The 14,947-nt window shown below is 47.4% G+C and overlaps 1 protein-coding gene across 8 annotated transcripts in view; it reads left to right on the top strand.

Annotated features, from left to right (window-relative positions):
- FRMPD2 (FERM and PDZ domain containing 2) overlaps positions 1-14,947 on the top strand; it is a 109,576-nt gene that overhangs the window by 27,569 nt on the left and 67,060 nt on the right. For 6 of the 8 annotated variants that reach the window (XR_002180116.2, XM_070782235.1, XM_019954208.2 and 3 more), the window contains exons 1-5: positions 7,574-7,715; positions 9,329-9,486; positions 10,794-10,859; positions 12,895-13,086; positions 14,745-14,877. Coding sequence is in view for 7 of the 8 variants with exons in the window: in XM_070782235.1 (XP_070638336.1) it covers positions 7,574-7,715; positions 9,329-9,486; positions 10,794-10,859; positions 12,895-13,086; positions 14,745-14,877 (691 nt within the window). In the remaining variant the exon portion in view is untranslated. Of the gene's footprint in view, positions 1-7,573; positions 7,716-9,328; positions 9,487-10,793; positions 10,892-12,894; positions 13,087-14,744; positions 14,878-14,947 lie in introns of those variants that run through there. The other 2 variants (XM_019954209.2, XM_070782236.1) reach the window with 2 other exon arrangements.

The following is a 14,947-nucleotide window of genomic DNA, read 5'->3' as shown; positions in this document are numbered from 1 at the left end:
AGTGGAAGATGGGTGTACCACTACTGTAAGACGCTCTGGAAGTTTTTCTGGACATCGATATCCATTCTCTTGTCTAGAAAGGCAAGACTCTACCTCGGAGCGCTGGAAAAGGTAGGCCACCTGCTGGATGGCTTTTTCCACTTGTTTGTTCTGTTTCTCACAGCCACCTTGTAAGGTGGGAAGCATCATCTTCCTTTCATGGATAAGGGGAACAAGATTTTGAGAATCAATGTATTCATGGTCATACTGCATGGGTGCTGCAGCCAGTATTTAGATCAGGGAGGAGGCCAGGGTCTGTGAGGTCAGGTTAGCTCACTTTGGGAGACTTCTGGAAGGTTAAGAACCCTGACCTTTACCTCTTTAAACAGAGCCCAGATGAAGCAGAATCTGTCTTTTCCTCCTGAAGGGGAAGCTGGCATTTGCCTTCTGTAAAGTTTTGCTCAGATTTTGGCCTGAATGCAGGTAGATAGTTTTTAATGAGCATTCAAAGGAAGAGGAATGAAGGGAGACACATGGAACAAGGGGAGGAGAGAAACAAGGATCATTCTGAAAGCTTTGATTCTTTGGGAGCCCCGCATCCTTCTCTGGTCCCTCCTTGGGGTGTCATTTTGGGGACACTGAGATATTTTAGGCTTTTTGTGAAGGTTGAAAATGGGAAGTTTATAGTGCCTCAATCCTGGCAGACAGATGGAAACAATTAACACCATAGCTTAAAACTCTCATAGTTGGAAGCTGCTCAGCAGCCCTGATGCTTAAAATTCCTCTCTGGGTGGTTGGAGCAGAGATGAAAAGAGAAGGGAAATAAGATGGGTTCAGCACTTTTTGCATACAGAGCACTTTGGTAGAATCTCCCCAACAGTTGCATGAGGGAGCTGCCATGATTAACCCTGTTACCCCGATGACAAAACTGAGGCTCAGCGAAGCCACACATGTGCTCTGTGCCCAACCTCACATAGCACAATATCCTGGCTGGGGATTCAACCTCCCCGAACTCAAGTCTGTTTTTAGCCAACAGATAGAAATTGTTGCATGAAAAAACCTATAGTAGGCTGAATAATGCTTCCTTCCACCCACAATCCCCCAATTATCCACATCCTGGTCTGTGGAACCTGTGAATATTACCTTACAAGGCAAAAAGACTCTGCAGATGTGATGAAGTTGAAGGGTGTTGAGATGGGAAGATTTTTCTGGATTATCCAGGTGGACCCTAATCCCGTATGTCCTTTTAAGAGTCAAGCAAAGGGAAATTCAAAACAGACAGAAGAGGAGATGGTGAGGTGACTACAGAGACAGAGACTGGGGTGATGTGGCCACAAGCCAAAGAATGCTGGCAGCCACAGACACTGGAAGAGACAAGGAGCAGATTCTCCCTGAGAGCCTCTAGGGGGAGTGTGGCCCTGCCCACACTGGTATTAGCCCCATGAAACTGGTTTCTCTGAGATAATAATTTCTACAGACCACCAAGTTTGTAGTAACTTATCATTACAGCCACAGGAAACTATTAGAGGATCTGAGATAGAGTCATAAAGGACAGCATTTCAGGGACAGTGAGAATGAGAAAGAATGCTGAGGAAGTTAGGGGGAACCAGGAATCTGAAGTAACAAGGAGAGTTTCCTGGAGGGTGTATTCCCCCACTGGCTTGTCCCCGTGAGACCAGAGGCTGTGCTTTGTCCCCACTGGACAGGTCTCCTCTGCTGCCCTCACTTCCACATTTATGCCCTCTATTCCTAGGCTGTAGTTTTTGAAACTCCAGACACCTCGGTCCAAGTTCTGTCCCAATACAGGGGTGTCTTCTAGGGCATCGCAGAGGGTTGTGAATGATACCAACTACACATGTTTCAAGGCCAGAGATCATCATTGGTGCCTTGGCAGAGGGTGAGGGAGGGGAGGGAAATGAGCCCAGGATATTGGAACGTGATTAAAATCCCATAGCTCAAAAGCCATTACACAGTCAGTCTGTGATTAAGATTAGTAGAGATCCTTAGTTCCTTAGAAGCCAGCACTTTATAAACACTGTAAAATATCATGGCAACAAATGAGCAAGGCACACCCTCAGGTAGCTGCCTTGATCCGCCAGCTGGCACTGGTGACTGTCACTCAGCAGCTGTCTAGGTAACTCGGACATGATTCTTCCTGAGGGGGTGGGAGGCAGATGTGAGCCTTGCCCTTGAGAAAAGCCATCTCTGCGTGGGGGCTTCAAGAAGATAAGGTGTTACACTCTAGCCCCCAGGCACTGTCGTTCCCTCAGTTCCGCTCCATACTCAGCAGCTTGGGTTGCATTTCTGCTGCAAGCTATTAAATAAATACTGATAATTTTGAACTGTGGTGTTGGAAAAGACTTTTGAGAGTCCCTTGGACAACAAGGAAATCAAACCAGTCTATCCTAAAGGAAATCAGCCCTGAATATTCATTGGAAGGACTGATGCTAAAGCTGAAGCTCCAATACTTTGGCCACCTGATGCTAAGCGCTGACTCATTGGAAAAGACCCTGATGCCGGGAAAGATTGAAGACAGGAGGAGAAGTGGACAACAGAGGATGAGATGGTTGGATGGCATCACCGATTCGATGGACACGAGTTTGAGCAAGTTCAGAGAGATGGTGAAGGACAGGGAAGCCTGGAGTGCTGCCATGTACGGGGTCACAAAGAATTGGACACGACTGAGTGACTGAACAGCAGGTGTCCCCACACCACAGGATGCTGTAGAGCATCCCCTTGTCTATTTGTTCTGTCTAGTCTTCTCTCTGTGGAATAATTTTATCTGTTTACTTATTCATTGACTGCTCCCTCCACCCAACCCCGTCCTCCCTAGGATATAAGCCTCACGAGGGTAGGATGTTCTATCGGACCTACTATTCTATTTGTTGCCAGGGCTTATAATGTATAAATATTTGTTAAGTAAAGGGATGGCTGAGGCAAGGGTGTGGGAACAACATCACAGATGAAGCTCAGGGCTGCCGCCACCCATGTGAGGGGGCAGAAGAAGCACTAAAGAGCAAAGTCATGGATGGCGCTTCTGTGCCAAGCTAGACCCAGTGTGAGGCTGCTGGAAGGTGGCAGGAGAGATGCATTACAGCATGAGAACTTATGGAAGGGAGCCCTAGGAGACTTCTGAACGGGCAACGGGGTTTCAGGTGGAAAAAGAGACTTTTAGGTTATTACATGACCACAGAAGTCTTCAGAGAATGGAGTGGATACAGAGGACTCAGGCAGTGGAGGTGAGATTTAGCAAGCTGCTTGAGAGATGAGGGTGCAGCCATGGAACTCCCCCATTAGGGCATGCTCATTGGCTAGACACTTTCTCCAAGCATCCTCACTGACAGGGGGACTAGGCTTATCTGTATGGCCGGATCCCTCCATCCTTTTTGCAGTTAACAGCCCCCTCTTTAGTCCATGATACAGCAGTAGCATGGACTCGCCCACCAGACCACTTAGAAAGACTTGGAGAAAAGCCCAGAGGCATCACAGCATGCTGGCGAAAGGCTGACGATGACTGTTTCATAGCCCGTATGCCGTTTAGCTTATTTACTTTCCTGAATTAACTTTGCAAGTCTCTACTCTTTGTTCTGTGTGGCCGCTGAAGTCTCCACTCAGTTAATTTAGAGGGTACCTAATGACTGGACAAGGATTTCTCTAAGGGCTCGTAACCAACAATTCTCCCAGTCTTCACTGAAGGGCTTTGTTTGATGTGAGAACGTGCCTTCAACACTGAGTCAGGCATAGACACTCTGCCTTAGCTCACTTTAGACTTGCTCAGAGTCTCATGGTCAGCCAGAGGTGAGTGTTTAGGGCCTTTTCATGTTTTACAACCTTGGCCATGTACACAGCCCTATCTACACATGTGACCTTTAGCCTCTAAGGATATTTTGCAGCTTTTCAAAGATAAATAAGGTCACTGCATTTCCCAGTTTTAGAATTTTTTTTTTTTTTTTTTTTTGGTGGCACGGCATGGCATGCAGGATCTTAGTTCCCTGATCAGGGATGGAACCCACACCCCGTATGGTGAAAGCGTGGATTCTTAGCCACTGAAATGTCAGAGAAGTCTTCCCAGTTTCTTCAAGACTTTTTTTAATTAGCTTGCTGTTTGCCCAACTGTTATTGCTACCTCCAGCAGGTACAACGTTAAACAATTGTTGTTGACTCGTTTTGAGAAATGTCCCCTGGGAAAAGTCTGCTTGCATGGGGCAAACTCTGAATTGGGTTAAGTAAAAGCAAACATCATGAGAGGGGCTTTCCAAAGAACTGTCAGACAGGTCAGATAATGACAACTCTCTGGTTATGGGGCTTTGAAAGAGCTTACAACTATGCTTTGACCCTCACAGTGTCTACGAGGCTGTGTGTTTCTTCACTGCTTTTATGGAGGAGAGGGGTTGTGGAGGTTTTTAACTTTGCCACTCCATTACCTCATCTTCTCCTTTCTTTTTCTCCCTTCCTCTCTCCCTTATTTTTTTCCTTCTTTTTTACATAATTTATTTACTGAAGAACCCAGATAGTTTGACTGACCCAGCTTCCCAAGTATGGATTTTGTGATGGCATACTCTCTGTGTAGCTCAATATCTTCTTTACCCTCTAAAGGTCATAAGATGGCAGTCAGATACAGAGACCTGACCCGACTCAGGTTTAAGCCCTTTGTAAGACTATAGCGGGTGCTGTGTTCCTTCTGCGGGAGACACAACATATGAATTTTTAGGGCAAACCTACCACGTGAACAAATTTACTTTCAGACAGGATGGTAAATACATTTCCATCCATGGAATTCTCCAGGCCAGAATACTGGAGTGGGTAGCCTTTCCCTTTTCCAGGGGATCTTCCCAACCCAGGGAGCTAACCCAGGTCTCCCACATTGCAGGTAGATTCTTTACCAGCTGAGCCACGAGGGAAGTCCAAGAATACCAGAATGGGTAGCCTATCCCTTCTCCAGTGGATCTTCCTGACCCAGGAATCGAACCGGGGTCTCCTGCATTGCAAGTGGATTCTTTACCAACTGAGCTGTCAGGGAAGCTCCAAAATTAAAATAGGAGCAGAAATCTCATTCAACGATGCCTAAACCCTCTTAGCTGGCTATTGGGACAGCCAGCTAACACATTGGAAAATTTCAATGTGTTGGTTTGTTTAATATAGAATTGTTAGGATCTAAGAACATCTATAACTATAATAACTTTTATAATATTTCCATACAGTGTATTAATTCCCTATGAATATTGGGTTGGTGCTACCCAGTAATGGTCCTAAAAGTTAATACTTATGCATATAGTGCCTATTTGTGCTAGGCACTATCCTACCCCCGTTTAATTTTTTTTTAATGTATTTACTTTTATTTTGGCTGCACTGGGTCTTTGCTATGACACACAGGCCTCTGTAGTTGCAGCATGAGCTTAGTTGCTCTGTGGCATATGGGATCATGGTTCCCTGGCCAGGGACTGAACCCACATCCCCTCCATTGGAAGGCGGATTCTCAACTATCAGACGACCAGGAAAGTCCCTGTCTTACCCTCTTTTGCATAGTGTGTGCATTTTTCATTTGTCTCTGCTTGGTTTGTAGTAAATTGCAAATGTGGATACACACAGCATATATATTTAGCTCCTCCTATTCACGTGGGTTGGAAAAGTGTCATCTACATTATGTGCAATAATCACTAATTCCCCACTTTCAGCCTCCTTATTTTAAAACCCTGAACAAAAACCTGTGATGGGCAAAATATTGTTCTTCTGCTCAATTGCAGCTATTCAAAAGGTGATATTAGAATTTTGCCACAGGATATATCTAGTGAAAAAGCAGACATGGCGACATTCACCACCTCACACGTATTTCAAATATTTCCACCCAGTCTTTAGCTTGTCTTTTCATTCTCTTAACAGCACTGTTCTGAGGGCAAAAGTTTTGAATTTTGATGAGGTCCAATGTATCAATTTCTTCTTTCATTGCTTGTGCTTTTGGTATCAAGTCTAAGAGCCCATTGCCTAGTCCTAGATCCAAATATTATCTGTATTTTTTCTAAAAACATACAGTTTGATGTTCTACATTAATCTATAATCCACTTAGTGTTAATTTTTGTATAATGTGTGAGTTTTTTTCATGATGGATCCAGTACTATTTGTTGAAAAGTCTGCCCTTCCTCCATTCAATTACGATATTGAAAAGATGGTATTAACTAATTACTGCAGCCTTTCTATACATTTAATGCAATTTTCTTCTAGTCATAAAATAACTTGAAAAAACCATATTTGATATTTGTGTGAGATATTTGATTTTGATATTCAGAGGTCTCGTTTCCTATTTGAGAATCAATATCTTGTCCCATTGGTTTTCCTTTACTAAGCAGCCTTTCATTGTGGTTATAAAGATTTAGAAAAATGTGGCACAGTGGGAATGCCTAGTCCATGAGTCCTAAGAAAAGTGTGAAAGAAGTCGGAGGAAGAAAAAAGAAAAGAAAGACAAGAGAGGGCCTGGACTTCAGCTTTGATTCCATCATTTTTTTCTTGGGTTCCCTTGGATTGTTTTCCTGCCTGTAAATGGGATCAACAGTTCCTCTTCACAGATTCCTTGTGATAAATAACATCACGTACAGAAAGCGTCTAGGTCCCGCTGCAGTGCCCTTCTCGCCCCAGGGGATAGATAGATGGACAAGCCAGACTTTCTTCTGGGAAACCATCTCTCTTCCTGAGGCTGCAGGAGGCTGGTCTTAGAGGCATATGTAGAGAGCTGAGCAGCTGGCAAGTGGAGAGCTTGGATTAGCATGTTGGATAGAGGGATGGCGGGGCCATAATGTGCTCCCCACCCCACCCCCAACTCTGCACATCCGCCCTCCGAGCTCAGCTGTGGAGGAGATCAGTGACGTAAATGGATTAGGGAAAGCCTGCCTGGCCTCTTCCCACTGCCACGGCACCTGGGGCTCTCCACGTTGGAGATTAGTGGGTGGCAGCTTTGTCAGGGGGACAGACATTTAAATGTCAGCTTTAAAGGAGTATATTTAAGGAGAGAGGGAAGAGGAGAGCCTCCTTCCTTACCTCCTCCTCCAGCAAATCAGTCCCATGCCTTCTTGTGAGTCTGCACCTTTTCAAAACACAGGGCTTAGTATTCTTTCTAGTGATTCTCGCCCTTTGGGCAGGTGCTAGTGATCGTTAGAGACAGGGCTGCTGCTGGAGCCAAATCCAACTCTGCATGTGGCAGCCAGTGAGGAGCAGACATGAATCACGTACTGGAGGCAAAAAAGGTTGTTAACCCACTTTCCCAGACAGGGGAGCAGGCGAGAGACAGTCCCCAGCAGGAAGCTCTCTGTGACAGCGATGCCCAGCTCAGCGGGAGCCATTCTCATGGTTTGTTCATTCATTCATTTATTGACTTAACCCTTAATTGGGAGTTTATTTATTTACTGAAGTGCTCATTCACTGAGAACCCGCCAAAGCCAGCCAGCCTCCCAGTGAACATTTCTTTAGCTTCTCCTGTATGCCTGGCCCTGAGCCCAGCCCTGGGGACATGTGGCAAAACATGGGGCTGTGCTGCAGAGGGGCTGGACTCCGCACAGGCTGGCATGGTCACATATGCTCCTGGACGATGCCAGGGCTCTGCCACATGTGTGTCTTTGCAGGTATGAGCCCGGCCTCTGTGACTCTGGCCAGTGCCCTCCAGGTCCGGGGTGAAGCTCTATCTGAGGAGGACATCTGGTCCCTCCTGTCCCTGGCAGCTGAGCGGCTCCTGGAGGACCTTTGTGATGGTAAGAGAGTGTGTCTGGGGCAGCTGAGTCACAGGGAGTTGAATGTGAAGCTTCCCACACAGCTTACTGGGGTGTCATCAGTCCGAGGTGACAGGCTGATTAGACTGAGCAGGCACGGGACACCCCTACCCCACTCCCATGAAGCTGCTCTGGGAGGGCTGCCCTGTCTCTTGGACCCATGGAATGCCACAGAGTTGGAAGAAAGTCTTTTTGCCTTGGTATGGTAGCCTTTCCAGACATGGTGTTTAGGGAGAGAGAGGCTGGGAGCTCTATGGGGCTCTCCCAATACCTGGGCAGCCTGGGCAGAATCAGAGACAGGAGGCAGGGGGCAATCACCAGGATGGCTGGCATTCCCACATCATCCCCTGCCAGATGCTGCAACCGTTAGTAGATAGAACCCACACACTCAGTGGTCTAAACAGGGGAGGTTAATATGAAGAATTGTTAAACTAAGATAGAGGAGTAACCGTCAGATATGAGAAAGCTTGACATGGTCTCCCAGGACTGAGGGCATACCCAGTGAGGGACAGACTTTGAAGGGAAGCCCCCTCTCCAAGTTGGGGTTCAGATCTGCTGGAGGAGCTGTGCTTGCAGACCACGATGATGGAGAAGTTCTCTGCTCTACCTGGCTATGGGTGTCTGCAGCCACGGGACACTCACGGTACAGGCATCGCCTACGGGGGCAGGGTGACCCCCTGGATGTGGGCAGGCAGAGATGAGCCACAGCTCCAGGAGCTAATGCCTGCAGGAGGCCCGGAACCTGCTGTCTCTGGAGATAGGGTTGCGAAGCGATCACTTCACAAGGTCAGGCCGAGGGGTGGCCTAGGGACCCAGAGTCCAGGGCGTGTGCAGGAGCAGAGCGTCATTCTTCATGCACACACCGCTAACCCCAAAGAAACAGCAGGAGAGCCCGCCTCCCTTAATGTCTCTCCAGCGCCCTCTACTGAGAAAGCTGTACATTACTCTCGCAGTGAAAGCGAGAACTCTTGCAGTCAAAGGAGAGAGCAGGTATTGAAACGTGGATTTGCAGTTTCCAGGCACTGAACTGATAACTGGGACACACACTTGAGTGGTAACACTCAGTGCTCACACTCCTGCCAGCCCGCGGTGGAGTTTCCCCATGTGGGAGATCACACATACGCAATCAGGGTGAGGACCCTGGCTGTGCTGTATGAAGGGAGGCTGTGCACCTGTACTTACCGCTACGTCTTCCTCCTAGTCTTCACTCCTCTTCCCTGCCCTGGAGGCTTTAATGAACAGCTAGAGTATGTTCAGAAGACCAGCTGCCTTGGTTTCTAAATTGACTCCAGAGAAATAAGACTTGTGCTAATTTCCAAGTCGATTTGATCGCTCTTTACCTTTTGCCTTGAGACTCTTGGGCCACCTGTGAACTTGGATGTGCTTACTAGTTTCCCAGCCACTGCTGCAGCCACATTTTGTGACACATGCTCCTGTGCCTGCACGTGTCAGGGTTGAATTCCTTCCACTCCCTGGGTCTTGCTTACAGTTCATCTCAGAGAGGGTTTTGGAAGACACCTGCTGGGCACACTCCCACAGATGGTGCTCCAGATGGTGGCCCTGTCTCTACACCCCCATCACTGCCTTGGTTTCAGATTCCTCGAACTATGTGGTCTGCCCCTGGTCAGTCTTGCTTTCTGCGACCGGAAGTCTTTCCTTCCAAGACCATGTTTCCCATATAGAGGCAGCTCTTTTCAAGGCCCCTGAACTGCTACAGGGACAGAGCGATGATGAGCAGCTTGGTGCATCTCAGGTAAGGCACATGTTGTCTCTGCAGCATCTTGGGCCTGTCCTCTGGGAAGGGCCTGGTCCCAGGTCATCCCCAGCTCCCAGCTCAGCCCCAAGGAGTACTGAAGCAGAATGGATTTAACAAATGTTTTAATGAATTTTAAATGATTTTTTAAAAATTTCCAGGCTGTCTTGCCAGTAATTTATTAGCTCTTAGGTGAGAACAAGTCAACTTCTCTGAGCCCCAGGTTCTATATCTGTAAAGTGGGGGTAATATTACCTAATCAATCAGCTTATTATAAATACTCAAAAAGAAGTGCTGGAAGAACTATAGGTAAGTGGTCTTGCAGCAGGTAGCAGGAACCCTAAAAGGACCCAACAAATCCTCAAATAGAATGTATCCCAAGGCTTGAGTAAAGATTGATGTAGCTGCACCAATGTTTATCTGTATTGTTGACATTAGGGATAAACTGGAAACAAACTAAATGTCCAGCGAGAGAGGAGATGAAACAAGACAGCATTACAATGAAACTGTAGAAGCTTAATGACTTGAAAAGTAATTAACTATATATATTATAATTTATATTATATGTATATATATTTACATGTATGTGATCTTAGTTGTGTATACACACACACACACACATGCCCAAGGTTCTAAAAATAAACGTCTGCATCGATTATTTCTGGATGTCAAATCAGTGGTGATTTTTGTTTTTCCATGGAGATGTTATACCATGCTGCTTTCTGACAACATATGATGCTTCTTAATCAGGCTGAGTCATAGATTGTCATGTAGAGACAGTTTTGGCTACAAGAAACAAAAAAGCCTAAAATATAGTGGCTGGAACCACAGATGAGTTATTTATGTAACAAGAAGTCAAGAGATTGGCCATCAGCTTTAGTGAATGTCATCATTTACTAAAGCTGTATATTTTCATTCTATCCTCCTTCGCTGTTGACTATTTGGCTTTATGCTTGTTGCCTCATGGTCACATGGTGGCTGCCACGATTCCATGTATCACATCAGTGTTCAAGACAGAAACAAGGGGGGAAAGAATGGGACCAGATGCACATGTTCCTGTTGACAGTAAAGAACAAACTTTTTCAGAATTCCCCTACTTCATGTCTTTCACAAAAAATGAGTGTCATGGTCACTGAGACTTTTAGTCTCTAGAGTAAGATGCAGCAATATTTAAAGGAGTTGCAGACGGTTGTTAGGCTAGGCAGCCAACAATGTCTGCCACACATGAAAATAGATTATATTTCATTTACAGGACCATGGAATAACAGAAATGACAAATCTAATCATGTGCTTTTTTTCTTGGATAGATGCATGTCTATTCTTTGGGAATGACTCTCTACTGGTCAGCAGGGTTTCACGTTCCACCAAATCAGGTCTGTGAACAGGATTCTCAAAGTCTTGCCAGGTGATGTCTTTGGATTTATTTAGTCTATTTCCCCAGGGCAGGGACCACATCTGTTGAGCTATGCACCATCACTCTGTCCTCCTGGGTTCTAGGAAGGATTGCCAATTGATTTTAAAGAACTGCTTTTGCTGAATACAGAAAGAACCTCAGAATCCTACTCGACATGGCACTCCAGGCAGCCACAATTTGGGATTGGCGAGCAAGATAAGGCTTATATGCCACTCTAGTCCAGGGGAAGTAGGAAGCTAGAGAATTTTATAGATGCGGAAGATACCGATTTATAGAAAAGGTCTTAAAGCAGCCCTTACTGAAGTGATATGCTTCCATGAAAAAGGGTTCTGTGCTTAATCCATCTGGGAAAATGTTCCCTACAATGTCTTCTTCTTGAAGATTTATCAGAGTAGTTTATTAGAGACTCTGAGAAGGCTTAAAGTGCAGAAACTTTTAAGCTTTATCATAGCATTTTATAAAAATTTTGACCGCAGAATGCATACATGTCTGCTTGTATGTGTAAATATTCATCTGACACTATGACTATTTTGTGGAAACTAGTGTGATGAGAATACACGTTGGAGAACTCTATCTAGTCTGTTTGGCTTCTCTCTTCCTTCCTCCCTTCCTTTTTTCCATCTCACCCCTGTCTTCTCCAGTTCAACATTCTAGTGCTTCCAGTGCTCCCAGAGACCTGGCCACCTTCCTCTTCTGTGGAATTATTCACAGCTCTCCACTCCCCAGGGGGTTGCACTTCACTCCTCAGCACAGAGTGTGTGGCCTACATAATAGCACACTGCACTTGCAAGGGCCCCACACTTGATTTAATGCTCTGCATTAAAGTTCTGAGCCATTTGAACAAGGGCATTGTCCTTTTGCCCTGGGCCTGGTTCTGCCCGTGGTCCCCTTCCTTCCAGACACGTGCCAGCCTTTGCCCCCACTGCTTCCTCCATCTGTGGCTCACCTCCCGCCTTTCTCCCAATCAATCTGAGTGTGCTTTTTGATGTTTAGTTCAAGTTGCTTCCCCATCTCCCTCCTCCCTCCCCAGGATGGGCCGAGTGCCTTCCTCTGTGTTATGACCTTGTCTTGTACTTCCCAAGATCAAAGCCCTTGTCTCCCTGCACTGTGCTTGTCTCTTAGTGACCATCTTCTCCATTAGAGTTTGAACCTCTTGAAGACAGGGACTGTCTCCCACCTTGTATCTCAAGCAGCTGTGCAGTTTAGGCATGTTAGAGGCCCTCGGACGTGCTGTATGAGTGTAGGACTCAGCAGTCTGCAACCATGTGAAGATAGAAATTCACAGCTGATGCTCCATGGCAGGAAATGCTAGAACAGCCTTCATCTGAAAAATGACTTGCAGTGTGGATGAGCATTAGAAAAACATCTGATTGTGAGTCTGAACTTGGCACCCTTTCCATATAATGGTGGCCACGTAAATGCATGAGGAAAGTGTTTAATAAAATATCCATTTTTCCTTTTGCCTGATGAGTTCATGTGACATGAAGTTCAATCAACAATTATTACTTTATGCTTACCACTGGTGATTCCAAAGTGAAAAAGCCACAGTGCTTATGGTCTTGGAGCTCACATACTAGGGGAAAGACCCAGTAAGCACCACCTAAATAATCTGAGAAAATGATAGGCTGCCCAAGTGAATGTGAGTTAAAGGCTGATCCTGGTTTGATCTGGGTCCTTGCATAGGCAGAAATCCACTTTGTCAAGCACCTGTTTTTCGTAGGGATTTTAAGCATGTGTTTGGGCTCCCCAAGCACCAAAGGGCGTTCCAGATTAGAGAGCGGCAAACTGCACACAGCTGGTGCAGAGATAATTGCTCTGCATTTTGTGGTCTCGGTGAAGTAGCCTGTGTCCCCCCCAAGCCACGCAGAAGGAGTGGGCATCTGTCTAGTTAATGAGAACATCCGTTCTTGCTGGTCCCCGGGCATGCCTGACCGGACATCGCCCTCCGTGGCTGCAGCTCTGTCAGCCTCTCACAGGGCTGCCCCGCTTTCCAGCCCCTGCAGCTTTGCCAACCCCTGCACTCCATCTTGCTGACCATGTGCGAAGACCAGCCTGGCAGGAGGCTGCCGCTGCAGTCTGTCCTGGAAGCTTGTCAGATTCATTGGGAAGAAGCAGCTGTCCACCCAACTTCTGCCAATCTCCACGTCAGACAGCTAGTCGGCTTGGTCCTGGGCACCATCTCTGAGGTCAGTGTGGAGCTGTGCTTTTCAACCTTGGGGCCTTTCCCTGGCCATGTGCAGCTGTTAAAATTCAAATGAGCTAAGTTATAGTTCATCAGAAGGAAATACAACATTCAATTCCTCAGTCACACCTACCACACTTCAGTGCTCATTAGCCACTTGCAGCTGGCGAGGGCCATGCTGGACAGGGAGGATCCAGAACTTTCCTGTTATTGCAGTTCTGTTGGGCAGCGCTGGTGAAGACCTTTGGGGGAGCCTAGATTTCTAATGTGGCCAAGACCTCTGCGATCTTTAAAAGAGCCTCTTTGCATTGAAATGATTATATTTATGACCCATGAGTTAGCTCTCTTGCCAAAATTCAAATCTAGGCCTGACATGAGAAGCCTTCCCTGCCTGTGCCACGTGGTCCCTGGTCCCTCCGTCTCCTCTGCCATCTGATGCCTGCAGGGGGTCCCCTTGCTGTAGTTGTTTCGCTGTGCTGCTTGCCACGCTGTGTGGTTGCACCCCTTTGTGTGTTCTCCAGCACCTAACGAGGGGTCTGGCACATACTAAGCATTTGGCTTAGGCTGGGTGACCCTGAAGCAAAGTCAGGGCATTTTTGTGCAAGTCAGTTATTGGGGAGGTGCTCCTAGGAGAGGGAGTGATGGAAGGATGTGTGGGTGGGTCAAGCTGAGTAAGGTGGTGGTCTCAGGTGGAGACGGCCTCAGCCTGGTGTCACGGGTAGCTCCAGAGCAGGAATCGGACCAGCTTTGGTTCCCCTTGAGGCCAGGTCAGAGCTGGGACTCAGGTGGGGCAAGTGAGGTGCCAGCTGTGCAGCGCTGCCCTTTTAGTAGGGGGCGTGTTGGAGAATTGAGACCAAGACTAACAAGGAGCCATGTGGGTGGAGAGCAGGGAGTAGCTGGGGAAGCTGCCCACAGAGAGTCAAAAACTGCCTCTCCCAACCTGTCCTCCTGTCTTGAACTTCTCTCTTGGGGTGTAAACACGTTACTCCTGTCCACTGAGCCGCAGGATTCAGTGGCGAAGGAGGGGCTCTTTTATTTGAAAAACACTAGAGCCTGCCTTCCATCAGTGTGCCATTGTGCCCTGACGGACACTGTGATGACGCTCAGCATCGTCACCAGAACACTGTGAAGTGATTTTGATCACTTACTCAGCTCTAACGGGGCACTGAGCTAGGTGAGTTACAGGGGTGTGTGAAGCACACAGTGAGGTCGCAGGCGGCAGACAAGCAAGTGAGTTTGTTGGAATGTGGTGTGATAGAGGCAGATGTGAGCAAAGTGCTGAGGGAGCTGATGAGAAGACGTTCGTATCAGCGGTTATGGAGAGGCCAGAGGTGGAGAGGCTTAGAGGTGGAGACGATGTAGCTCTGAGTCCTGGAAGCACAGGGCGATCATCAGGGAGACCCTGGCCTGTGGTGGGGGCGTGTGAGCCAAGGCACAGGTGTGCGTGAGTGGGCAGGTTTTGGGGGGTGGGGGCGAGTGTGTGGTTGGTGGGCGAGCGTGTGGGTGAGCCCGCCCTGGTGGCTACTGTACTCCTTGCTGGACTCCCAGTGTGAAGGACAGACTCTTCCACATTGACTCAAACTGACAGCCAGGCTGTATGTCTTTATGTAAGTGTTCCCTCTTGACCTTGGGATGTGGATGTGTGATGCACTTGGCCGTCAGGTGGAGAGGAGGGCCGTGGAGGAGAGCTCCTCTGGGCAGCGAGACAGAAGCCACCTGCTCAGGAACAGGCTGCATCAAGCGAGCTGTGAGAGCCAGGCGGCGTGGGCTCTGGGGTGTGCGCATCGCTGCAGAGGTGGGTGCAGCACCCTGAGCCTTCCCTGGGTAGGCCGATGATATCCACTGTATCGTTTCCTGCTCCTTTT

Source organism: Bos indicus, chromosome 28 (assembly GCF_029378745.1).
Source record: "Bos indicus isolate NIAB-ARS_2022 breed Sahiwal x Tharparkar chromosome 28, NIAB-ARS_B.indTharparkar_mat_pri_1.0, whole genome shotgun sequence".
Taxonomy (NCBI): domain Eukaryota; kingdom Metazoa; phylum Chordata; class Mammalia; order Artiodactyla; family Bovidae; genus Bos; species Bos indicus.
Note: the sequence above shows the minus strand (reverse complement) of the source record. Positions and strands in the feature narration are given on the sequence as shown.